We start from the raw sequence: 26,572 nt of genomic DNA on the forward strand, positions 1-26,572 counted from the left end.
GAAGACAAAGAACAACTGAAACCCAAGCAAACAGGTTTTTTACATTTTTCTTTATGCAAGTATAAACCTCCAAAATAAGGTAATTAACACTCAACTTTGGACTTTAAGGTCTGCCCACCTGCCAACTTCCAAAAAGGTAAATTAAGCACATGTAAATTAAGCACAAAAATGTAAATTAAGCACAAAAAGCTTGCTTCCAGTGCAAGATAGGCCAGGTCCTTAGCCCTATTACAATAGTAATAACTTAGTGAGAAGAGTTTGGCTTTTCTGTCCCTCCATGTGCTGCTACTGCTCAGAGGTCAGCCCAGTTTCATAGCCCTCAGTTCTCATGTCATTGAGGCCCAGCTCCTCATTCTGTGCAAACGTGCGCTCGTAGTGCTCCACTTTTAGCTCTGGATCTTCCTCTGGAGCGTAGACATTCTTTGGTTCAAAGAGAGAAAGAAAGAAAGAGAGAAAGTTAGTTGTGCTTTGGTATGGTCAGAGCCTCACATACTTACATGCGCTGCACTTCTCCAGCAAGTTTCAGCCAAAGGATCACAAAGCATTTTACATACAATAGTTGAGCCTTACCCTCCCTTTTAGGAAGGCAAGGGTCAGCCCCCTTTAGAAGTGAATTCTGTGAGGCAGAGAGATCAAGTGACTTGCCCAAGCTCCCACAAGTCAATAGAAGAGAGAAAGAGACCTTAGGCTCTTAACTCTCAGCCCCTGAAGAACCATGTATCTGCTTTTTTCCTACCACCACCGCTGGGATTGCCTCCTGGAATGGAGCTGACCGACATTAAGGTACATGGAGGTGAAAAACCAATTCTCTTCCCACCTCAGGACATCCCCAAAGTGGTTCCTTGGTTGTTTTGAATAGCATTGGGTGGGGGGTGCATCTGTGGATTACTGCATTCAGAAGACCCTAAAGGGAAGTCTCATCATAAGTGCTCAATACTCTACCTGAAGGTAGCTGTTCCCTGCAGGATCATCCAGAATGAAGTGAGCCTCCATGTGACCCTCCATAATCTGAGGAAATGGAGACAGATTAACAGCCAGGACCCCACATGCTCTATTTGAGCAGTGATCAATCAAACCTAAAATCCAAGTCCCTGCTGCATCTTGCAGGTTGTCAACATCACACTCAACCTTGCAGAGAATGCTACCTCAGGAGCTACAGACACTTTATACACCATTCTAAGAATGTGCAGTGCTCTACAGACAGCTAGAGCATTTCCTGTGTATACCAGCATTCACTCAAGACAGGACATGCTTCAGGTGAGGAGGCTTAGAGCTGGACAGAGTTCCAGGCATAGGAAGCAGCAAAGCACTGCTGTCATGCTATCTAGTCCCTGTTCATATTGTGAACAGTTGCAACATTTGAAGGTTGAGGAGTCTGGTGTAACAAAGGAAGAGTTTGTGTCCCAGCTCCATCATCCAGGAAACACACAAGCCAATGGTAATCTTCAAACAGAAGTGCAGCTTCTCACAGCTGTCCACACTGGATAATATGGCTAATATGGCTGTGCCTTGATCTCCCAGCATGCAGTGCTCCATCTTGACCCCCATCAGTTGAATCATTGAATGCTGGCAGACAGAGCCAAAGCCCTATTACATTACTCTTCTGAACACTGACTATCAGAATACTAGTACAGCCAGTGATGTGATCTATGTCCATGATGTATATAGTTATATGTACAAGATTTGGAGATCCTATGGCACGGAGGTGCCACAGAGCATTAGCTCAAAGTACATGGACAGTTCGCCCCTTTTGGCCCGGACTGTGTTGCAGCATGGCAGGTTTGTCTCATTTCAGTGACAGGAAAGCTCTGCCCAACACTTAGGTGGCCAGAGGAGGGATATTAAACATCTTTAGTCTAGTTTGTGTGATGGTTTGAGGTCAGGGAAAGTTTCAGGATTACTGCCTTCATTGGGTGTAAGCATGTTGTGTTAGGGGATGCTCCCTGCCTAATGATATATGGTGCAACATCAGTGGTCCTGAAGCAGGAGCCACAAGCCCCCTCAGAAGGCTTATAGCATGGCTACACAGGACATTGGTGGAAGGCGGGAACTGAACAGGATGGCAGCGTAAGGAGGGGAAACTTACATGCCTGCTGAGATTCCACAAAGTTACACACTTCAGACTTGCAGCAATGCTGCCAAAGAACACATCTGACCAGGTCATTTGCCAGGTTCAGTGCGAATAGGACACCAAAGCTACTAACCTGATACACCTTCCTGCCAAACTCTTGGAACTTCTCCACTCTGCTTGGAGTAGAGCTGTCCCCCAGAGTGAAGGGGTTTTTCACAATCTGCAACAGAAAACAGGCTCCTTCACATTCTGCCACACTGAGTTACTATTGCAGAATACTTCGTGGTACCTGCATGTGAGCGACGCCCAGCCTGGCCCAGGACATTCGGGGAGCCCTGGGAAGTCACTAGTTAATAGGAGTTGGCAGTCGGCTATGATAGCATGCTGCTCTAGGCAACCCATAAGAGGCTTTTGAAACCTTGTTTCCTTTAGACACAAAGGGCTTGTTCCTATCTTTACATCAGTCAAGGGGAAGTCCTCAGCTCAGCTCAGCGGGGTATCTTAAGAATCAACATCTACAGTGAAGAGGCCCTGTACAGAGTAAGCTGGAACCAATGTGCTGAGATCTCTTTAGCTCCTAGATCAGGTTCTGAAGGCAGAGGGACAGTGTCCGTTCCATCTACTATGACCTCAGAAACCCGCTTCTACTGCCTGCCTTCCTGTGGGCATCCGTGCGCCAGAACAGAGCAGGCATTAAGCTTTGCCACATATCAGAGCTACCCTCAGTTGTTCAGATCGAGAGAGGCTGGGATGGCAACACATCCAGAGTCTAAGGAGGGAGTGATTGATGCTGCTCCCAAGTAACCCTCTGATAGATGCACTGACTAGCTCAGGGGAGTAGGGTCTACAAGAACAGTTACTGTGCAAAATGAAGAAGGGGAGGGAGGAAGAGGAATTCTGAAGGACAACCCACCTCTCCCCAGAAGAGCATGAAAGCCACTGTGGCTGACATGCTCCCCCCTCTCCAGGCAGGGCGAGTGAAGGCTGCAGCATAACATGAATGACTGTTCAGTGGTGCTGCACGCTTGCGGTACATACCCAAGTCTACAGGAAGCTACAGGTTCTCAGCATTTAGAGTCAGTTCATTGGCGGGGGGGTGGGGAGGAGTCCTATGCATCCCAAATGCAGCTACAGGTACAAACCTCAGCTAAACAGGAGCTTAATATACACCACTCACCAGATCTCGGATATCTTTCAGCAGCCCCTCCAGGGTGGTGAATTTCCCCCCCAGCGCTCCCATGCCAAGCTCGAACTCCAGCTCTGGAATCTCCACGCTACACGTCTCTGACTGCAGAGAGACACATGGTATGCTTATTTCCAGGTCATCCAAAAGGGTGATGTGCTAGAGAGCAGCTTCCATCTGAGGGATTCAGAGGTGAAGAGCCAAGACCACAGAAAGTCTATGGTGAGCTGGGAATAAATCCCAGAAGCCCCAGCCAGACCCCACTTCCTTCATCAGTAGGGCCAAATTGAGAGAAGAGGTCCCAAGAAGTAGCCACACACACATTTAAAGATTATCAGGTATCTGAAGGAAGAGATTACCTTTAGTATATCTCTTGTCATGTCTGAAGGGTCTGTAACATGAAGGGTGATCCTGGTACCCAGCGGTTCTATTGCTCCTCCAGATTTAACCTAGAAACAATCTGTTAGAGTTAGTTTACAAGTGACAAAGCATTCAGAATACTTTAATCCTCTTGCCACTACAGTGTGCTTTAAGAGTTGGTGTGTATGTCTTGCATCTAAGACTCTGCACTGGGCCAGCCAGATCTAGGGTCATTTAGGGTCAGTACCTCAACCTTAGGTTTAGGACAGATTTTGGGGGATAGAAGAGTTAGTCATCCAAGTCAGCTACTTAGTGGATTAACATGTTACAGCTGCAGGTATTTGTTCCAATGCTAGCCACTCAGCTGCTGTGGTCCTACCCACCCGAGGGTATGTTAAATGTTAAAAGACATTTAACAAACCCCCATCTCCTCCAGTCTCCTCTGTCCAATATGTAATCCAGGAAGCCAAATTATGATCAGGAGTGGGGTGCAGGCAAGGGACAAACAGAAAAGTCCATCCCTTTGGAGAGCACAGGAGAAGGCTGGCATGTTCTGAAGACATGGTCAGGTTTGCAGCTCACCTCATTCGTCCTGTGTCCACAGGCCTCGCAGTTTGTAGCCATGATGACCACTTCCTTGAAGTGTGGAATTTCTGGGACAGACCGTTAGGGAAGTTTGCCTGAAATAAGAAACCTCCAAGACAAAGAACTTCTGTCTTCCTTACACAGGACTAAGCTACTTCCCGACGACAGGATGCAACTTTGTTCAGAAGAGCAGTCAAAGGAGATTAGCATGTCAGTGCCAACGCAGGTGCTGAGCACCAATTCAGAGAGTCCTGTTCACAGACACCAATAGGTTTCCAGCCTTTTGTTCCTATTTAATGGGATCATCCATTGAGATTCAAACATGAGCTTGTTTCCAAGCCATAAGTAGCTCTCAGATAGGTCTCCAGAGTCAAAGGCTTTGCTATCCTGGGTCAGACATTTAAGCCTCTCTCTGGCAGAATACAGAGCCATAAAGCACCAGGCCTGTGCACAATACTGACCACCCCCTCTCAGCACAGCAGGAAAAGGTCAACTTGTACTGTCACACCGTCCCATCAGAAGGATACGCACTAGCTTCATGTTAGTGTTGGCTGGGGCATTACATTCAGGACAGTTTGTGTTGAACTGCAACACCTACAATACAAGAACACGCTGAAGGGTCTGATCTGTTGCACTATGGGCACTTACTTGTCTAAAGACAGATACCAAAAAGACTACTGTAACCGGGAGCAATACATGAATTTAGCTTCCATCTCAATACTTATGGCCCTGATCACTGTAGCTTGGAAAAAATTAGTCCAGCAAATGGGGCAGTTTAGGTATCGGTATCCCTATGTGTGCGCCCACTACCATATGTTCCTCAGAGCAATCAGGACACAGCTGCAATCCAGTTAGAGAGCTCCAGGTGGCCAACCAGGAACATTACTCACTTCATTCCTCAGATCCTCCACAGAGTCAGCTGGGTTCTCATCAGTCTCCTCTGTCTGAAACAGCATAGAGGCCAATATCAGTATGCCAGCTCAGATAATTATACCTGATACATCTTCCCATTCATGGATCTCTGAACAGACTCTTTGGGACAGGGTGGAAGAGAAGAATGCCTCTGCTACTCAGCAGCATCCCCTCTGGCATATAAAGGAGGACACAGATTAGGATCTGAAGGGGGCATTTTCCTTTCCATTATGGAAGTCTAGCACCTGAATATAGGCCACAGAGGGTAGGAATGAGGGAAGAACTAACACCTGCCAGGCCTCCCCTCACTTCTGACTTTAAGACACCTTCCCCACCCAGACATAATACCTCCAAGCCAAGCATAGCATCCTGCTGGGCAGTCCTCCTGTAATGAGTAACCACAAGAGCATCATCTTTCTGCGGCGCACGAGGATTCTCCACAAAGCTATTACCTGAGGGGTCGTCTATGATCTGACAGAGGGAAGTATAAGAAAAGTCTTCAGGAATCCTCCTTGTTTTGCCCCCAAAGAGAGGGGCAGATGCATTTCCCCACCCTCCTGCTAATACTTACAAAGGTGAAAGAAGAATCCACTTCCTTCAGCTGCTTGAGTTTGCCAATAAACTCATCTATTTTCCCTGCCACACCTTTGTCTGCTGCCTGTGAAAGGAGAGATACTCAAGATCAGATCGGATCTTTGGTACCAGCCTAGACCTTCAGATAGGCCTGTCACAGGCACACAATGCCAAGCCAAGAAGCGTTCTCAGCTCGTCATCTAGTAGGGGATGTGTAACTGTGATAGTTACAGAATTTGTAGACAAGCGTAATCCGTAAGCGGACATCTGTTTTGATATTACCTTCTTAAAGCACCTTACCCTGCGGACTGGCTGATCCTGCTCCAGGCCAGCGACAGCTCTGTCAATTATTCCCTCGATTGTGGTAAGAGCTTGATAGAGGGAGAAAGCAGACCTAATTACAATATTAAGTACACTAGAGCAATGTTGTTAATCTTCTAAATTTATCATCCCTAGCCCACCAATCCTTCCTAGAACTATTTATTCCCACAGATGGGAAAACAAGAACTCTTAAGAGCTCCTGCTTTTTGGCCTGGTATTTCTAGTCTCTTCCCTACTCGGGCAGCACTATCCAGCTGCAGATTCACCATGCACATGTCAGTGGACAGAAGCCCAGACCTCCAACAGAAGAAGCTGCTGCTGCCAACATGAGAAGCATTCATGAAGGAAGAGGCGCCTCAGGGCTAGGCTGTGACACCGTCTCCAAGACACTGCAGGATTTGGGGGAGCTAGCTTTCCATGCTAGACACTGACTAGCAGCAGGATAAATTGGGGTCCAGAGTACAAGACAGTAATACCACAGAGCCTAGCTCTACCCACCTCCATCCATCATCCAGTCAGTCATCTCAGTAAAGCCGTACTGGTGTGAATCAGTTTATGCCCCAAGATCCAAACCCTGATCTAGGCTAGGTCATACTCAGATACAGGGTAGCAGTCTATTCCAGTAGCCAAAAGTTGTTGCTGTACCAACACCTCTGCTAAATTGCTACCAGCCACCCCAAGCCACAAACGAGCTCAGATTACACACCTACCTCCTTTCTGAGAAAAAGCAGGAATTTCAAAGTCTAGCTCTGGGATTCTAGCCGTGGCACAATCTGTCTTCACCACTTCCCTATTCATATCCTGGACAGAACAATGTATAGAAAAGATTAAAAACAAAGCTGCAACAGGCCAGGAACCCTACACATGCTAAGCAAGTAAGAATGAATTCAACCCTGAGAAGCACATTGGGAACACAGTGGTAGCATCCTCCCACTAGAAGATCATTCGCACACAGAGCCAGTGAAACCAATGTTTCCACTCACTGTTTCCCTGGGCTGCCTCTCCCACCAGTTATTTGCCCATTCAACTTAAGTTCATAAGTGTAAGTTACGCTTCAATGGTGGCCACCTTAAGCCACCCCCATCTCCTCTGCCCACCTTGTAAGTGCAGATACATCAAAGCATCAATGAACCTGACAAAGGGAACAATCTTTTCTGAAGATTGATGCCACGCATCAGGGAAAACACTGATCCACTGACTGGCTCTCCCTTCTTCAAATGTCCACAACATCTCCACAGAACAGCCTGTTTTAGCATGCTGTGTGGACATCTTACACCAAAGTACTTCCCAGAGACTCAGCATCCCATTAACGAGCAGCTGATAGTGCCTCATTAAATATTAGTTACTTTATAGTAGTCAGACAAGCAGAATTGCTGCCATACTGTACTCTGAGGACAGCTGTGCTTTATCCACAAGTAGTGACAGTCCTAGGGTCGTGGTTAGAACCTGCTTACCTACATTCCACCCCTTTCAACCCGCACTATAGTTGCAGTCAGGATGCACAGGCACAAGCATGGTCTTCAGAGATGCAGACAGCCCAGGATCAGCCACTAAATTTCAACAGGCAGTGGAAGTGTACCCTGTGCTTATTCAGTGGGGCACTCCTTCCCCCTTCAGTGGCTGGGCAATACACAGGTTGATGAACCTGCTACAACCTTGACTAGGAGAAGTGGGTCTACTAGCTCAGGAAGTAGGTGTTCAGGCTTTCATAGCATGAGGCCCCAGATTCAGTCTCCACTATCAACAAGATACTCAGGGGGCTTCCTATTATATCACAAGCGCTGAACGCTTAAAGTCAGGCCATTGGTATCCCCCCAAGCGGAGGCTTTTGACAGCTTTGCTGGTTTTCAGCAACTACGTTTTGACTGATCCAGACAAGGCCAGCAAGCGGCAGGTGGCAACGAGGCGACCTCAGAACTGCCAGGGCACCCTCCACCCAGCAGCGGGTGCTAGGGCTCTCCACACCACCAGGTCTGGGCCTGCCCCCTCCTCCCGCCCGGAGAGGCCGACACGGGGGGGGGGGGGGGGGGGCTGGCTCACCTGCCGCGCAGTAACAGCGAGGGTGTAGCGCACCCCCTGCTCCTGGATCCGCCCCGCCGGCTGGATCTCGGTGTTGGACCAAGCACAGCTGCCGCAGGTAAAGGAGCTGACGATGATCTCTCTGAAGAAGGGGATCTTGGTGAGCAGCAGCCGGGTCACCCCCTGGAAGAGCAAAGCCAAGGGAACATGGAGCCGGCGGGGCGGGGCGGGGCGGGGGCCCCCCTCACGCCCGGGCCGGGGAGCCGCGGGGCTCCCGTACCCCGCTCCCAGCCCGGCCCCGGGGCGGCCCCTCCCCGGCCTCACGTTGCGGTAGCAGCTCATGCAGAGGGACTCGATCTCGTCCGGCTGCTGCTCCTCGTCCTCGGCGCTGAGGGGCCGGAACAAGGGGCCGCCCCGCACGGGCTCCAGCTCCCCGATCGCCGACATGCCGCGCCGCGCCCCTCCGCTTCCGCTTCCGCTTCCGCCTCCTTGCCGCCCTCTGACCCGGAACTTCCTTGGCGGGCGGGGCGCGGGCCTCGTGGGGAGGGAGGAGCGCCTCGGCGAGGCCACGTGACGCAGGGCTACTCCCACCCAGGCTTCAGCGTCGGGCGGAGGCCTCCGCCTGGCACAGGGGATGGCAGGAGGGTGGGGGAGCGCACACAGTCACCAGCCGATGCACATGAATGATCTGGGAAGAGGGCTGAGCAGGGAGGTGGCAGAGTTTGCAGATGATGCAAAATTATCCACGGTAGTTAAGTCCAAAGCTGACTGCCAAGGGGTCTCGCAAAGCCGGATCACGGGGCAACACAATGGCGGAGGGAAATCAATGTTGATAAAGGCAAAGCAGGGCACACTGGAAAACATGATCCCTAGAAAATTGATGGGGGCCTCAATTAGCGGTTACCACTGGAGAAAGAGATCTTGGAGTCACTCTGGGTAGTTCTCTGAAAACATCCGCTCAGTGTGCTCCAGCAGTCAAAAAAGCGAACAGAATGCTAGCAACCACTAGGAAAGGGATCGCTAGTAAGACAGAAAATATCACAATACCACTATATAAATCCCTAGTATAGCCACATTTTGAATACTGCATGCAGCCCCCATCTCAAAAAAGTTGAATCAGAAAATCTGAATCAGAAAAAGTACAGCAATGGCCAACAAAAATGCTTCGGTGTATGGAACAGCTTCCATATAAGGAGAGATTAAAAAGACTAGGTCTGTTCATCTTAGAAATGAGACCACTAAGGGGCGATATGATAGAGGTCTATAAAATCATGAGTGGTGTGAAGAAAGTGAATAAGGAAGTGTTATTTTCTCATAACACTGGAACCAGGACTCACCCAATTAAATTAATAGGCAGTAGGTTTAAAACAAACATGAGGAATTGCTTCACACAACTCACAGTAAACCTACAGGACTCATTGCCGGGAGATATTGTGAAGACCAAATGTATAACTGGATTCAAAAAAGAATGAGATAAATTCATGGAGAATAGCTCCATCAATGGCCATTAGCCAAAATGGTCAGGGACACAACCCCATGTTCCAGGTGTCCATAAGCCTTTGATGCCAGAACCTGGGTCTGGACAACTGGAGATGGCTCACTCAGTAAATTGCCCTGTTCTGTTCATTCCATCTGAAGCATCTGGCCCTGGCCAGTGCCAGAATACAGGAGACTGGGCTAGATGGACCAGTATGGCCATTCTTATGTTCTTGTGTTATACCGAGTGCCCAGATGCTGAGCTGGGTTTTGAAGCCCAGATATCTGAGCACAAAGTAGTAGAGAGAGACAAAACAATGTGACTCCTACATAGCCTTTAAAAGTCTACACGTTGTGATAATGTATTCATTGTACAATTTCAACAGAAAAAAAAGGAAAAACCAACTCCAAAGAAATCTAACGTAACTTTATTGAAGCAGATTTGACAGTCGTTTAAATTGCAGGGGAAGAAACTATAAAACTGATATAGCAAATGGCCTCTCAGTACTGTTGTGGCCGTGACTTACAACATCCAAACACCTGAATGTTTCCCATCAACTGTTCCATAAAAAATGCTGTGACTATAGAGAGGGATATTTTATATATACACAGAATGTGCAAGGAAAGGGTTAACACTGCGGAGTAACCTACATAGGGTGCAGTACACTAGCAGCTTGTACTATTCACTCTAGTAACACACTGGAGATTGTTAAAGTCTAGAAGTCCAGCTTCAAGAGTTTAAAAATAATTCAACATTTCAACTCTGTATTAATCCAAAGATATACAGTATGGACCAGATTCTGGACCTTTTACTCCCACTGACTAGTACTTACTCACCTGAGTAGTCTCACTGAAGTCAATGTGAGTAAGGTTTATAAAACTGGGCCATATATCTAAATGTATATTTATATACATATATACATATATAGTGTATGCTATAGGTCAGAGGTTCTCAAATTGTGGGTTGAGGCCAAAGCTGTTTTTAGACTTGCTGAGGCCTAGGGCCGAGCCAAAGCCAAAGCCCTAGCCCCACCACCCGGTGCTGAAGCCCAAGCCCGAGCCCCACCACCCAGGGTCAAAGCCCGAGGGGCTACGGTTACATGCCTCCTGCCCAGGTCATAAGTCCTTGGGCTTCAGCTTTGCCTCCCTCCCCTAGCCCGGGGTGGCAGGGCTGGGGTGGGCTTAGGCTTCAGTCCCCCCTCCTGGGGTTGTATAGTAATTTTTATTGTCAGAAGGGGGGTCATGGTGCAATGAATTTTGAGAATCACTGCTTTAGGTAATTACAGGTGTGGTACTTATTCCCTCTTTCCTGCTGCTGAGATAAGCACTCTGACCATTTGGCTTTCAAAAGACCGCAGCAAAGATGGTTTGTGGAATTATTTTAGTAAAATTGCATGATTCGATAAAAGGAAAAGGAGGACTTGTGGCACCTTAGAGACTAACCAATTTATTTGAGCATAAGCTTTCATGCTCACAAAAGCTTATGCTCAAATAAATTGGTTAGTCTCTAAGATGCCACTAGTACTCCTTTTCTTTTTGCGGATACAAACTAACACGGCTGATACTCTGAAACCTGCCAAATGATTTGATAAGGAGTCACAGAATTGTATCCTTCTGACAGAAGGTGACTTTGTGGCTTTATCTTTCTAAGAGAGAGCAGGTTGCAGTGTTTTTTCAGCCGCAGGGGACTGCTGAGCAATGATGGAGGGGCTGGCTGAACTCCCATCAGATTTGAGAACTCTGGACTAGCACTGCAACTGGACAGAGCTGTACTTATGTGGCACGAGGAGCCATGTTGATGGCATGTTATTGTTATAGTTGTCCAAGTCATGGCTACAGGTGTCCTTAGCCAACAGTGCAATAGAGTATGACATGACTTCTTGACAGTTTTTCTTTCCCACTGGCATGGTTTAAGCATGCACACGAGCACACACACACACACTCACGCACACCCCTCTCTATACACAGGTACAGGATTTCATTGTAAATCGCTGCTTTTCTCATTTAAACTCTGGGAAATATCCTTCCACAGAGAGTCAAGCCGGACATGTAAATCCTCCAGAGGTGCAGAGCTGTCCTGAAACTCCTCTGAGTATGAGGACAGTGGAGACAGTTTGAACTTCATTTCTTCTGTCTCCCGGTCAATGGTCCTGGTGAAGTCATCTATCTGGAGGAACGTGTCCCTTCTGAACTCCTCGATTCTCTGCTGCACTTCTTGAGCCAGGCCCTCCATGTAGGGGTCCACAGCCCAGTTAGGGTCTACAGTAGTGCCAGCAATGTGCTCCCTGAGGCCACTGGGGTAAAGGCGCAGCTGCTCCTTAAGGTGGTTCAGATTCCTCTGGATCTTCTGGTGGAGATCCCTGGCATTCTGGGTCAGCTTCTCAGAGAGCTCCTGGATGTACTGATTGAATTTCTCTGGGCTGACTTTGGTGTGTGGGGTGACGTTTCTATGGAGCTCTTCCATGTTGCGGTGGATCTCAGTCACCAGTCTGGCAGCGTACGGATGGAAGACCTCCTTCACTTGGTCAGTATGAAAGGCTATTTTATTGGCATACTGAGCCACAAACCTCTGAACTTCATATACGCCTTCCAGGAACTGGGCCTTCATGTCTCGATTTGGGGTGAGGTGCTGCTGGAGCTCCCTAGATTTCAGCAAGACCTGGTCCAGGAGCTCTTCGGTGAATGGGGTCAGCTGGAAGCGAAGTGCTTCCAGGTTCTTGCTGATTTTCTGGTGCACCTCATCCACATAAGGAGACAGTTTCACTCTCAGGCCTTCCAGCTCCTTCCTGATGAGCCTTCGCAGGCTGTCGGAGTCTTGGTAGAACCGTGGCTGAAGTCCTCTGTTAAGTGGGGCCAGTTTCTCAAGGAGATTTCCCATGTAGTTGACTCCTTCTTGGATACTTTCTTTCACTTTTCTGTAAGAAGCAACAGACGCACACTTAACTGCCTGAGCTCTGCTTCCTCGTCCTAACACTTTTGTCACTTTACTAGAAATAATGGCTGTACAGTTGAGTGCTGCATTAAGAAAGGGGGCTCTCAAGGATATATAAAGCACTAACTTTTCACCACTTGAGACCTGGGCCTTGCGTCATAAGTGAAGATGAGTCTGGTGGGTCTCATCTTAGATTAGTCCCTTGTGGACTTTGCCCATAGAACAAAAACTGCATGGCAGAATTCGTCATGAGTCTAAGCTCAGGAGAGGCAAGCAGGTAGTGCGATAGATTAGGAAAGAGGCGCATTGGCAGAGCTGGGGTAAGGGTTATGACTGAACAGCAGGGAGGGGACGCAGGTCAGGAATGAGGGGCACTGGCAGAGCTGAATTGGGGTATCACAGCTGCAATAGAGGAGTACAGGGAGAGAGCCCTCAGAGAGCTGTTTGCATAGCACTTGCCTGCGGTGTTGCTGGGCTAACCAATATTACTAGCCACGCCAGTCTCGCTGCCCTGTCGCAGCAGAGAGCCCTTGCCTGCCGTCCTCACTCCCGGTCTTGGCTGCTGGGCCAGAGCTCATGTTCGCCGAGCTGCAGGAATCACTTTTTGGTTTCCACTGGGCTTTTCTTTGTTTTATTTCAGTCATTATTGGGTAGGGCCAGCTGGGAGATCTCCAGCCACATAAGGAGCATGGATAGTATTGAGTCAACTGACGACATTTGTTATTTGTTTTTGGAAATGCCAAAATGCCTATATATATGTGAAGGTTTTAGGGACACTATACCTCTCTAAAAATCAATCAATAAACCAATCAGCCTGGAAGCAATTGGAAGGCATAGTGCAGGAGCCAGATGTGCTTGGGTCTCTGACAGGGCAAGGGGCTTCAGGGTACTACCTACTAATTCTTTAACCCCAGAGAATGAGGTACTCACTTGATCTCTTGGTCCAGCTTCATGCTCTGGGTATGTGCCATGCTGTCCTTGTCGTGAGTGAGCTGGCTGAGGTAATCCCAGAACCCATTCCTCGCCTGTTCAGCCTGAGAAGCTGCATGGGTGGAACAAGAGTATTTAACAGAATGACCTCGGGAGAGCCTTGGTGGCAAACCATGAGCTTGGTAGCAGGGAGGTGGCATGGAGGAGCTCTGTGAAGGGAAGACCTAGTGTTGGGAGCTGCTCTTAAACTGATGGAGCTCACAGTCTGTAATCCTTGAGACAACATTTTATCCCTGGGATGGTCAGGAGTCTTCTCTACACTGACAAGTCCCAGGGGCGCCCCCTCCCCAAAGTAATAAAGGCCCTGATTTCCAGAGCTGCAGCCCCCATTAACTTCAGTGGGAGTTCTGGGTGCCAGGCCCAGCATAACCAGAAGGATTCGTCGGGGGACTGACTCACATGACACAACGGAAGTGGAGGCCAGTGACACATGTTGGGTCCAGCGGCAGAGTCAAAGGAACACCGCCTGAGACTCCCGTGACAGGGTCAGAGCTACCCTGCCTTGGGGTACAGCGAGAACATCAAAGGAGCAACACGTTGGGGACCTGTGAGTGGGCCATCTTACTGCAACACCTTTCTCGTTTGGGTCAAGATGGGTCAATGGACTTGTCCTCTCCTGTTCCAAAATACTATCTCGCTAAGCTGTATCCTCTTGTAAGCAGCCAGGGACCCCTGCCGCGCGGCTGAATCTCCAGCAGGGCAGGGAGACCTTTCACCTTTCATGTCTAGAGCCAGGAACTGAGTCCCTGCACATTGTTATAGAGAAGACCACCAACCTGAGAAGGTGGCCAGGAGCAAAGCCAGAAGTGCAGCTTTGTGAGGCATGGTCTGTCTGGTCACTGGGCGGGGACTCTGCGGAGAGAAACCAACCAGAAAGCAGTTAGTGGAGTTCCTGCCACGACCCAGGCTTTGCCTTCACTTTATCGGTTCACGGGTGGGGCCAGGTTCATTTTCCAATGCCTGGATCTTCTTTCTGGATTTCTGCTTTTTACAGTGACTCTCTTTAGATTCAAACACATTTCAGGTAGTGATTTAAATTGCAGCTGGATGGCACAAAATCCAGATAGTGAATGTAAAATACAGCCAAAGAGACCAGATTCTGATACCCTCCCATTGAGTAGCACCTGACCACTTCATTGATTTTATTTCAGCGGGATCGCTCAAGGTGTAGGGTAGTCTCAGTGTGAGTAAGGGTATCAAAAACTGGCCCCCTTGGTCAGCAAGATAAACTGCCTCTGCGTGGGAGCAAATGATGCACATAAGCAATGATTCCTGGTCCATGACTAGGGCTCCCTAGGCACTATCATAATACACATAAATAAATAATAACCCAAGTTCAGTGGTCCTTGTGACAAGAGCACAGGTGACCTCAGTTTGCACTCGTGCATGGTAATCACCCCTTTGTGTCAATATCACCGTTGGTTTGAAATTAGTTTTTCCAAACGATCAGAGAGCTCAGCTCTGCCCTGGGCACTGTGTTCAAGACAATAACTCAGAAGGCAGCTTTGGGTGTCTGGGAACAACCTCAGGGAAAACCATTTTAACAGATCCGTCCACTGACGTCATGGAAAACTCTAAAGCCCTGATAGAGGTTCATTTCCAAACTCCTTAGGGTGCTCTAACATGAGACCACCTGCACACCTCACAGGTTTAGGCCCTTGTGGAAATCCATACAAGAGCACTATACCTGACTAAAGCATCTTTTATCCAAGGCTTTCAAAGAGCTTTGCAATCTAAGTAATCCAGCATCACAGGCCACTGTAGCACACAGTAGGTCGGCATTGTTATCCCGTTTTATAGCTGGTGAAACTAGGGCTCATAGAGATGTGACCTAGATAGAGTGTGTCAGTGAAAGAGTTGGGTCTAGAATTCAGGAGTCCTTCCAGTTCCCTGCTCTAACCACTAAACCATATCCCCTCCGATGCAGAAATGGAACCCAGAAAACATGACTCCCAGTGTCCCTAAGCACTAGGTGACATTTCAAGAGGTGGGAATAGAACCCATGAGTCCTGGCTCACAAACTTCTGCTCTAACTTCTACACAACACTCCCCGGAAAATGCCTTGAGCTGCTGCAGAATTAACGGATTGTATCACCTGCACCTTACCTAGCTGCTGTTCACCTGCTGTCCTCTGTGAGTTGGAGCCCGTCATATGCTGCTCCTTTATATATGGATCCGTATTAGGCAGAAGTGCTCAGGTGACAAGAGGTCCCATATGCCTCTGCAGAGCCAGTGGCTTTGGACCTCACTCCATGTAAATACAACGTGGAGGTTCAAAGACATTCTCAGGGGATGACGTGAGTACCAGTCATCTGACTGGCTCTCCCAGATCACTCACCAACCTCACCCCACCCATCTGCCAGACCAGTTCAGTTCCAGCTTTCCCAGCCAACCACCTCCCTCCCCAGTGGCTTACAAACAAAGTTAACCCTTTGCATGCTGCAGAAATGTATGTGCCAGACAACCTATTGTGCTGGATGCTTTACAAACACATAGTGAGAGTCTGTCTGTCACTGCCCTGAAGACCTTACAGACAGACAAAGGGTGGGGGAAAGGAAGGGCTATTGTCCCTACTTTACAGCTGGGAATCAGAGGCACAATGAGAGATGAAGTGAGTTGACCATGGTCACACAGGGAGTCTCTGACAGAAAGGAACTGAACCTAGATCTCCTGAGTCCCAGTCCGGAGCTGTAGCCACAGTAGGTTTTCTTTGCAGGAACCACCTCTCTGTATCTGTCTGCACAATGCCCAGCACAATGGGACCCTGATCCCAGCTGGAGCCTAGTGAATATAAATATGAAATAGTAATAATTAATAACAAAAGGGGGAAAAGATTTGGGAAAATGGTGCCTTTGTGTCCTGAGCCATTTCATAACCCAGACAGCTTATCTTTTGCCCAATTTCAGCAAAATGGCTATTTTTCCATCCAGAACACCCCAAATTTAACTTTTTTGCATGTTTTATTCATGTATTTTAACTGCTGAAACAATTTCAAATTTTGTAAACAGTATTTTAAAAAACATGTTTGTCACTGAAAAACCAGCCATGCTGAGTGAAAGTGGGGCCAGTTTAAAGTGAAAATTCACGTTTGAGGGCATTTTCGAAAACTGAGCCATTTTCAAACATTCACAACAAATTGTAGGCCCCAGGCTGCAGGCGCCTTTGACTGGCATTTCAGATTCTCCACCCAGAGCTTCTCCTGAGGCTGGCAGGTTAGGAAATGCCCAGCACTCAGGAGGGTCATTTCATACCCGTCACCCCATTTGACATCCCCCTGTGTCTGTACTGATGTAGAAGCAGTGACCAGCAGCACACCGAACACAGCCAGGCAAGGCAGGAAGGAGCCAGCAAGAGTAGTCAGCCTGATGGCTCCAAGACATCTCCAGCACACAGGTGATCCACGGAGGTGTATGAGGATCCTACCTGAGCTTCACTAATACAACCAGATGCAGAGCCACGGGGCTCTGTGCAGCATAAACTGTGAAGGTGCTTTGATCTCCAAGCTGATTTCTAGACTGTGCACTACTACTAAGATATATAGGTTATCTATATGCTTCCACTGGGCTCAGATTGCTACAGCAAACCAAAGCAACGTAAGAGCTGGTGAACTCTGGTCTGGGCACACTGGTGTGTTAGTGCAGGGCTGCTCACAAGCACTGGGCTGCTGGCACTGCATGTGAAATAGAAAAAAAAGCTTGGAAATATTTGTTTTGAGGGAAATGAACCAATCTCTGTAAACAGTGACAGGAGTAAACCCCCCAGACGCTGTCACTCCACCTCTGATTTGCTTATTCCGAGAATTGATCTGCAAACCTTTACCTCATTTAGCTTTTGTATCACATTAGTGCCTAAGGCCCTTCTGGGAAACAAGCAGACAGGGTACTTCATGTTTTCAGCCTCATTCCCAGTGACAATATGTTATCTGCATGCAGATCAGAGGAGGTGACAATCCACGTATTTGGCAAAGTCCAGCCTGAGGCAAGGGTGAAGTTCCAAGCAGTCACTGTCCCTCCTCTGACACCAAAGTTCACCTCTCTCCCCTGAGCCATGCAAACAGGAGTGGCTCACAGGGCACAGGGCTGTGCTGAACCCCCATTTTCCTCTACACCTGACCCTGAAGTCACTCTCCAGCCTGGACAGGTAGCTGGGGAGCTGCTCCTGCGTGATGCTATTATAACTCCCTCTAATAAGGCACTTTCCAGCCCCCAGAGGAACTTGGCCCTAGTCTGTCAATTTCTTCCATTATCATTATTCCATTTAAAACATTTTTCATGTGAATGTAGCACTGGGGCGAGGTGGCCTGGATCTAGGTCCTCTCCACATCTCCAGGACAGGAGCAGCCCTGGGAAAGCTCCGCAGCCTTAACAGAGAGCCTCACACTGACCCCTTTAGGGCTGCGAGAGGCGTTCAGTCTCCAGGGTCCATTCAGCCCCTCACCTCACTCCTGAGACTGCCCACAAGGGGGCCAATTAGTGCAGAGAATGAGGCTGGTGTTTTTGGTGACATGCAGAACCGGCCACTGGGAACTGGAACGAGGCCACCAAAGAGCCAGGAGCTGGGGACAACTTTCCGCCTCTACCTGCTAGAGCCGAAAAGCTGCTCAGAGAGGGAAGATGTTTATTGTTTATTGATGCAGGAGTGTGGATCTCAGAGACCCTCACCTGACAGCAGGATCTCACCGTGCTGGGCATTGCACAGAGCTCACAGCCTAGGTCTCATGTGCCATTCCCACAGGCCTTCCCCATCCTTCAGTGATGTGCATGGGCTTGTCTCTCTGCCCTGTGGCCCCCACGTCCACATCCCTCTCCTACAGCTCCACCTGCACCCTGCACCTCATGAAATCGATTCTGGTGCTGAGTTAACTTGTGTTTCTGACGGATGAAGGTGGCTCGTGTGGGCACTAATGATCAGGGCAGCCCAGCCAGGAGCAGGACACTGAGAGTCGCAGATATCCAAACCACATAACTGGTCTGTAGTGCTGGTATGACAGGTTTCAGAGCAGCAGCCGTGTCAATCTGTCTTCACAAAAGGAAAAGGAGGACGTGGGGCACCTTAGAGACTAACCCATTTATTTGAGCGTGAGCTTATGGATCACTTCATCGGATGCATACTGTGGAACCGATGAAGTGAGCTGTAGCTCACGAAAGCTTATACTCAAATAAATGGGTTAGTCTCTGAGGTGCCACACGTCCTCCTTTTCTTCTTGGTATTACAGTAGTGACTGAGACCCCATTGTGCCAGGCACTGTACAAGCACAGAGCAGGAGCTTACTGGGGCCCCTGCATCACTCTTTCCCTCTGCAGTGAGGTGTCCCTTGGAGTCTCCCATGCAAATACAGAGTCAGCCTAACACTGCTTCGTTTGTGAAAGCAGCCTGGCTGCAGGTCAAAACAACAGATTCGGTGTAACTTTTCAGAGGGGTAGCCGTGCTAGTCTGTATCCACAAAAACAACCTTAAAGACTAATAGATTCAGAGTCACTTTGGGGAGTGGGTTGTGCACTCAGCAGAAATCCAACCATTATTTCACAGGGAATGTGGGTTATCGTGACTTGTCTTCACAACTGCCTGAGCTAGCTTGCTGCTGCCAAAGAAAGCCCTCTCCTTGCCACCCCAGGGCCAATCACCTTAATCCCCGTTTGACCCTCCTCATGGAATGCTAATAGATAGGCCCAGCTTCTGGGGGCCCTTGGGCAACGGGAATGCCTAGTGGGAGCTAGATAACACAATATGCTGTTTGCCTAGCACCACGCTGGCCTGGACTTCAGCAGGGCTGTCCTTAGAGAGGCAAGGGGCAGTCTGAGCTAAAGCCAGTGCAGTGCCATGAAGCTTCCCCTCGCTTCCATCTCCTGCAGAAATGGGGATGATGATGATGATGATAAAGGCCTGAGGATTGCTAGCAGCCAGCAGGAGAAGTCCTCCACCCACAGGTGTCAGATTAGCTCCCCAGAGGAAATCAATGTGGCTGTAAAATAAAACTGACCTGCTTCAGTGGCTTCCTTCCTGGGGTGTCTGAAAGAGACAAAGCCCTGCTCCTCCTTCGTTGCTGACAGTGCAGCGTAAGAAGTCCAGTGCACACTCACACATGCATACGCACTCACACACACAGAGGCCAACAAAACTACAGAGCTGGGCTGACCTACCCAGAGTTATGAAGGCACCTCCTTGTTTCGGTACTGTTCAGAAGCTGGGAATGTGGCTATATAGTTTGGATTCAGAGCAACGCATTCGAGGGCTTCCATTGCTACATCACTATCACGCCGGCCATGGGGACTGGATGGCTCCAGAGTGTAGGCAATCCACCCCTCTAGATTACAGCATCACAGCGACCACGGGTTGGTACGCACCCAAAATGGTTTCCATGCATTGGCCATTGAGAGGCCTCGTTGAAACAAACAGGTGGGTGGGTCTCTGCTGCAGGACAGGCATCTCCATCACTCACAGCACGAACTAGCTCCTTGTTAGCAGCCTCGGCCAAGGGGATGAATGCACAATGGAGCCTGCAGTCCCTTCTCCCCCCTGGAGAGGGAGCACCACCATTGTCTGTAGCTAGCAGCCCTTCATGTGTCCGGAAACCACGCTCCCTCAGCTGGGGGTGCTCCATGGTCCCTCAGACTAGGTCCTCGGGTGATGCAAAGCAGCATAACTGCATTGACCTCAAAGGAGCTGCACCGATTTACCCCAGTGCAGGGTTTGGCCCCTTGTCTGTAGATGAATGACACGCTGTTAGACTAGGAAGTGGGGCCCGGGAAAACCAGAGTTCCCTGTTCCCAGGGCAGCAAGCGTCTTAGCCTGACAGAAGAGGACCCTGAGAGACCCCACCCAATCCTGGGACACAGGATCTGCTGCTCAGGGAAGTGGGGTGAGGCAGAGTGGAGGATGCATTAGAGCTCACAGCTGGCTGGTGGCTGCCAGGGCTCAGGAGGCGATTGTAAGGGTGTCACTCTCAGGTGGGCAAGCCAAGGGAATGTTAATCCAAATTGAAAGTGTTTCCCCTTGGATTTAAAGTACCCAGACACTGCAGCAAGTGTGCTCCAACTAGCTCAATGTGTGGACCACAGCCTAACAGAGAGACTGTCTTGTGCACACCTCCCCTCCCTGCTTCCCTCACCCAGCCCCACGCCCCACACTATTCATGGCCATGCAGACCACCTTGCCTGGAGCAAGTCCCTTTCCATCCCCCACTGCCCAGACCCTGCTTCCCTCCCATTGGCAATCACCCAGGGGTATCCACAGGACATCCCAGCATAGGGCTTTCAACTGGTGAGAAGAAAGAAAGAAAGAAAGACCAGCCAATCTTTCTCACTCTCCCCTCATCCAGCCTAGTAAATCCCCCAGTTTCTTGTTCAGACTCACTGGAGTGCACTTGGCTCATTAATTTAACAAATTAGGCACTTCCTCAAGCCACTAGAGCTGGAAGGGACAGCACCTCTCTCCCCACCCCTCCACCACCGTGCTCCCAAGGAAGAACTTATGGCCTCTGCAGAACCAGTAGGAGCAGAATGAGTGCCTTATTGGTCAGGCTAAGAGAGGGACAGAGTCGCAATGTGCATTGCTGTGTTGCAGTTTTATTTCAGCAGATACAGTAGGTGCAATTTTGGAGTGAGGGCAAGTGCAGGAAAGTCAGTAGCAGCACAGACAGACAGTCATCTAGCATGTGCAGGTCCCCTGGCATTCACGGCTCTGGGTCCCTTTCCCGCTCTGTGGCCTGAGCTGCAGAAGAGCCAGCATGCCCTTGAGCCTGTCCTGGGGCTGGTTCCCGTGCTCTTCGCCCCGGCTCTGAGGTAGACAGCGGCTTGTCTTGTGCAGTGGAGGTGAGGGTGAGCAGGTGGTGATAGGAAGCGAAGCTGAGCCCGCTCAGGGGCCCCCTCAGTTTTCAATTTGCTTGATGGTGCTGAAGAAGGAGGCGACCTTGTCCCGCATGTCCTTCTCCAGGAAGCCAAGATGATCCTCCACTTCCCCAGCGTAGGGGCCCAGCTTCTGCTTCATCTCCTCCACCTTCTGCACCAGCTGCTTGTTAAAGGCCTCCCCGTAGGGGCCCACGGTTTGGCGGAACTCCTCAATCTTCTGTTCCATCTGCCCACTCAGGCCCTCCACGTAGGGGCCCAGGGACTGGCGGAGGCCCTCAGCATCCGTGCGCAGCTTCTCCTTCAGCTCCTCAGCATAAGGGTTCAGCTTTAGGCGCAGCTCTTCCGCGCTCTCCGAGAGCTTGGCCCTCAGGTCCTCTGCGCCCTTCTTCATCTGGAAGGACAGGCCCTCGAGCTGGCGATTGAGCTTGTCCTGCACGTCCTGGGCGTAGGGGGCCAGCTGCTTGCGCAGCTCCTCCACGTTCTGGTCTATCTTGACTTGGAGCTCATCAGCCAAGGGCGCCAGCTTCTCTTTCATGTCTGCTACGTTTTTGTCAATCTGCTCCTGGAGCTGCTCGGCATAGGGGGCCAGGGCTGCCTGGAGGCCGTCCACATTCTCCTGCAGCTTGTCCCGCAGCTCTTGGGCGTAGGGGGCCAGCTGCTTGCGCAGCAAGTCCGCATTCTGGTTGACCTGGCCACGCAGCTCCTCGGCATAAGGGCTCAGCTTGAGCTGCAGGTCTTGGATGTTCTTGCTGATCTGCTGGTGCACTTCGTCGGCATAAGGGGACAGCTTGAGGCGCAAGTCCTCCAGCTCCTTCCGGATCTGCTCCTTCAGCTTCTCCGAGTCCTGGCTCAGCTTGGCATGCAGCTCGGTGGCGAAGGGGATCAGCTTCTTCTGCAGGTCCCCCGCGTAGGAGTTGACGTTCTGGAGGTTGTCCTGGAAGAGGGTGCTGCGGGAGCAGGGGAAATGAAGCTCAGCACCTTGAGTGTCTTTCATTGATTCACTGACCACTCAAGCACTGCCCGCCCCCGCAGCTCCTGTCCCCTACCCTGTGCCCTTGCAACTACACCTCACACATCTAGCGGCATTTCCAGGGCACCCATTTCTGTGCTCTCACCCCTGTTGGAGCAGCCCTTGGCTGCAGACCTGCCTCTCAGTGCCTTTAGGGAACCCTGCCTCTTCCAGCTACCCTGCTCCTGACTTTGGGGGGAGGTGATGTTTCCCTGCAAGCCTGTTGTCCCCATTGGTTTGCATGAGAGTGGGTCTCTCCCGCTTAGAGGGGCAGTGGGTCTGGCAGGCCATAAGCCCTTGTTACGTCAGGCAGCCGGCTTCTCTTTCACGGCTACTTTGTGCTCTGGTGTTACTGTTTATTCTAGCTGGAGCTCCTAGAGCCAGTGCAGAGAAACAGGTACCAGAGCTTTACTCTCTCCACCTGTGCCAGCCCCAGGAACTGCTCAGGTCCCATCCCTCCCACGGGATCCCTCCCTACGGATCCCGGCGTCACCCACCCACAGTCCCCCGTGGGGGCTAGGGGCCTGCTCTCCAGTGCACTCACTTGAGCTGCTTGCTGATTTCAGATTGCTGGATCTGCTCCATGGTCTCCTTGGCATTGCCGGTCAGCTGTGTGAAGTAATTCCAGACCACATCGGCCACCTGCTGGGCACTGACGTCTGCCTGGGCCCCTATGGAGAAACAAGAGCGCCAGCACTCAATACCATGTGCAGCCAGCCCTATGCCTGCCCCACTCCCCTCCTGTTCCCAGGGGTTTCCTTTCCATCCAGACTCGCAGGGATAGCCCAGTCACATGCCTGAGGCCATGTCTCCAGGTGAGGCCCTCCTCACTCCCTGGAGCCAACCCGAGCAGGGCAGGAGCAAAGAGTCCAGAATGGCCATGGCTCTGCAGAGCAGCATGCTGGGACAGGGACAGGGACAGGAGGCAGCCCCAGAGGGCCCCCGGCCCCAAGGGCTGCACCGGCCCAGCAGGAGAGGCTACTCTCCCTTACCTGTGATGGCGAGAAGTGCCAGAGCAAGGATGGCAGCCTTCAGAGACATCTTGCGCTGTTTGTGCTCAGGGACTGGCCAGGCAAAGTGAGCCACGCTGCAGAGAGAACAAGATGCGTCAGTCTCCCTGTGCACCCTGACCCTGCTCTTCCCGCAGTGCCCCCACCCTGAGCTGAGCCCCTCGCTGTCACAGGGCAGGGTCCGCTTGAGGTTCTGCCCCTCCTCCAGTCCCCCCTGTCCCTGTCCCCCCCGAAGCACCCCTTCTTCCTGCCGGGCTGAGCTTCCCGCAGCTCAGCCATGGCTGCTGCTGACCTGGGAACTGCTGCAGAGGCTGGGATCCCAGTGCCCATCTCACCCACCCACTGACTCCTCTGGACAGACCAGTAGCCATCCGTCTCCCTGGCTGCACCCCTGGTCGGATACCCCTGCAGCCTTTCCCCCGCAAGGCACTGTGCAGCGAAGAGCCAGGGACAGGGACCACTGTGGCCGTCTCAGGGCTCCTGGCGCAGCTCCCTGCCAGAGGGGTTAGGCTGCCTGCTGCTCCCCCTCCCAGCCCACTGACCTGTGCTGTGCTGCTCCTCGGCTGTGCCCTGCCGACCTGTATTTATACCGCAGCCAGCAGCCCCCAGCCGCTTCCACGCAGGCTGGTGACACAGTCCCCAGTGCTTGGACTTTAGTAAGGGCCCAACGTGGAAGCTCCTGACGTGTGCGCGGGTGTGTCGTTATCTGCTGGGACGCGATGCTGGAGATAGCGGGGGAGCACTGCAGGGAACCAGGTGCAACCGCACGGCAGCCAACGGGTGTGGAAACGGGAGAGGGAAATGCAGAACTGGATCCCGCCCGGGCCATTTGCTGGGCTCGTGTCTGGGACTTTCCACTGAGGTGGCCAACAGTGTCCGATATGGACCAATCCTGAGGGGGATCCTGTCTCCCTCCTCCTCAGCAGCTGGGGACAGGTGTGTTCATCAGCCCAACACAGCAGGTAGCTCTGCCCAGCTGGGAGGGAGCTGCCCTGGTAGGGTGCACTGGGAAAGCGCTTTTTATTTCGCAGGGTCAGGACCAAGAGTGAAGCACATTTTGCCCAGCCAGGCACAGAGGCCAGGCTGAGTCCCGGGCTGCCTGTCTTCCCAGCCTATACAGGAGGGGAACTCTCAGCTGGCAGGAAAATCACTGGCAGCCTCTGCTGAGAAAATGCTCCCAGAAAGAGCCTGCCTGCCCCCTGACCCCCCTGGCCATCAGTCTCCAGCACCGTTTGCAGATGCGCTTGCTGAAACAAATCGCTGTGAAGCTCAGACACCCGTAATCCTGCTTGCAGGGGGGATGTGAAGCTGCTGCATGGTGGTAAGAACGGGGCGGGGAGGCATGCAGAGCACTCAGGCTCTCCTCCTGGCTCCGCCACTGGCCCTGAAGCAAGGCTCATCACCTGGCTCGCTGCCTCAGTTTCCCCTTCTTGTAACATGGGTAAAGTACATTTAATGTCAGTTCCACCCTTGGGTCCTCATTGCCCCCTCCCCAGCCAGCTTCGCTGCCCTCATGGAGCCCAGCTCCCAGGTGCACTGGAGTCCCTGTCCAGACTGAAACCCTGCCAGAGCCACCACACCCAGGCTCCAGACGGCCTAGCAAGGGGCCCAGTTCTTATATATCCGTCCTGGGACTTTGAGACGAAAAGTCTCTGTGTTGAGTCCCCCCCCCAGGGCGTCTGGGCGTCAGCTCGGCTCATCGCTAGGTCATTACAGAGCACAGGGTCCACTGGGCCAGAGCCGCAGCTGATGTGAAGCAGTGCAGTGACTCCGCTGGATCTGCACCGAGCGCCACCCACTGGGGATCCGACCCGTTGTTTGTCATTCCAAGACACCCTCCAAACAGTGGGGGGAGGGGAGGTGGAGGGACATGCGTGACGACATGTCGTGCAAAAAGAGGTCACTGTGACCAAGCGCCAAAACTCAGTGTGGGTCCTTCTCTCCCCCACCCCATGGGCCATTTCTTCAGGCACTGCCTAGCAGGCCTGGCCGCTCCCCAGGCTGCAGGTGGCCAGGTGATGGGCTGCCACCCCAGCTCACCTGGATCAAGGGTCCCAGCTGAGGAGGGAGAAACCAGTTCCAAGAAGTCAACAGCCCAGGCCTGATTCTCCAGCTGCCCAGCAGGGTGGGTGCTAGCCGTGCACGCCCGGGTCCGATACGGGCAGCTAGGGACGGAGCGTGTGCCCAGCCGGACCCGAGTGCTGAATGCCTGTGTGCCTGGAGCTGCAGACAAGCACGCAGTGTGTGCACGGGGGGAAGGGGCGTGTAATGGTTCTGGGAACACTGGGACCAGTGCGACTTGCTGCATATCCTGTGCGAGGAGGCCACAGGGAGCCTGGAGGAGGGAGCACGCCCAGGATTTCCGTATGAGGCGTTGGCGCTGGACAGGCCTTGGCAGACGCAGGCCCAGCCCCACTCAAACCCCACAGCATGCTCAGGGCCAGTGTGTGAGGAGGCTGGGGGCAGGGTGCGGATCAGGGGCACAACAAGGTCTCAGGAGCCCAGTACGAAAAGAAACTGATTTTGGAAGTCCTCCCGCCCCCTGGCCCCAGCTCGCATGGTGTCCAGCCTGGCAGGGGCCGAGGGGCACATGTCAGAGGAAGCCGTCAGCACCCAGTAAAGAATAATGGCCCAGTAGGATCCCCCAGGAGGTGGAAATGTTTCCCTGCTGCACAAGGCCAGGGAGCCCGAGGAATCGTTAGCATAGCATGCAGGTGCTGCTTGTCTAGCATTTCCTTTAGCTTTGCCTCAGCCAGGGCCTGGCCACGTGCTGAGTGTCCCCAGCTCTCACTGACCTACCCAGGAGGGGCCGTGCTCAGCACACTGCAGGATGAGGCCCAAGACACTTTGCTCCAGGCAGCAGGCACAGTGCCCTGCTCGCCACGGGCCAGTGATGGGTGCAGAGCAAATCTAGCCTGGCCCAAACCTCCAGCTGTGTTCCAGGGCAGGGCAGGTTTGTTTATGGGCAAAGTGGCTATTTGGTTTTCCTGCCCAGAGCAGGGTCAGTCTCCCGTGGCCATGCCCCACTGCTCTGCTGGCTTCGGGAAGGGCTGGATTGAGCAACATGGTCTGTGGGTGTTTGCTAACCAGACGCTGGTGTCAAAGTCCTGGCTTCCAGCGTGGTACTGCCAAGGCTGGGCGGGAGGCAAAGTCTGAGTGCACATTGGATGCACCAAGGCTCAGCTCTGCTCCACTCCCGCCTCTCAGACGGTTCCTTAATGAGGGCAGGGGGCCTAGGTGTGTGCGGTGTGACGGAACCAGAGCAAGCCAGAGCAGAGGTGCAC

At 51.6% G+C, this 26,572-nt stretch overlaps 4 protein-coding genes across 4 annotated transcripts in view; 1 reads left to right on the forward strand and 3 right to left on the reverse strand.

Moving 5' to 3' along the window:
• Positions 1–26,572, forward strand: part of APOC3 (apolipoprotein C3) — a 177,567-nt gene that overhangs the window by 143,456 nt on the left and 7,539 nt on the right. The gene's annotated exons all lie outside the window — the stretch shown is intronic.
• ZPR1 (ZPR1 zinc finger) lies at positions 32–8,531 on the reverse strand. The gene is made up of 14 exons (XM_073321149.2): positions 8,349–8,531; positions 8,046–8,207; positions 6,716–6,806; positions 5,985–6,055; positions 5,683–5,769; positions 5,460–5,582; positions 5,090–5,143; positions 4,727–4,793; positions 4,197–4,267; positions 3,614–3,703; positions 3,249–3,359; positions 2,205–2,291; positions 943–1,008; positions 32–420 (listed from the first exon to the last, which is right to left on the reverse strand). Exons 1-14 carry the CDS (start codon positions 8,469–8,471, stop codon positions 286–288), a joined length of 1,338 nt encoding a protein of 445 aa, XP_073177250.1. The 5' UTR covers positions 8,472–8,531; the 3' UTR covers positions 32–285.
• APOA5 (apolipoprotein A5) lies at positions 9,928–15,678 on the reverse strand. The gene is made up of 4 exons (XM_073320795.1): positions 15,529–15,678; positions 14,199–14,274; positions 13,363–13,474; positions 9,928–12,415 (listed from the first exon to the last, which is right to left on the reverse strand). The coding sequence occupies exons 2-4, from the start codon at positions 14,245–14,247 to the stop codon at positions 11,479–11,481; spliced, it is 1,098 nt and encodes a 365-aa protein (XP_073176896.1). The 5' UTR covers positions 14,248–14,274; positions 15,529–15,678; the 3' UTR covers positions 9,928–11,478.
• Positions 20,999–24,887, reverse strand: APOA4 (apolipoprotein A4). The gene is made up of 4 exons (XM_073321147.2): positions 23,831–24,887; positions 23,271–23,365; positions 22,823–22,949; positions 20,999–22,216 (listed from the first exon to the last, which is right to left on the reverse strand). Exons 1-4 carry the CDS (start codon positions 24,115–24,117, stop codon positions 21,289–21,291), a joined length of 1,437 nt encoding a protein of 478 aa, XP_073177248.1. The 5' UTR covers positions 24,118–24,887; the 3' UTR covers positions 20,999–21,288.

This window comes from Lepidochelys kempii, chromosome 22 (genome assembly GCF_965140285.1).
Source record: "Lepidochelys kempii isolate rLepKem1 chromosome 22, rLepKem1.hap1, whole genome shotgun sequence".
Taxonomy (NCBI): Eukaryota; Metazoa; Chordata; order Testudines; family Cheloniidae; genus Lepidochelys; species Lepidochelys kempii.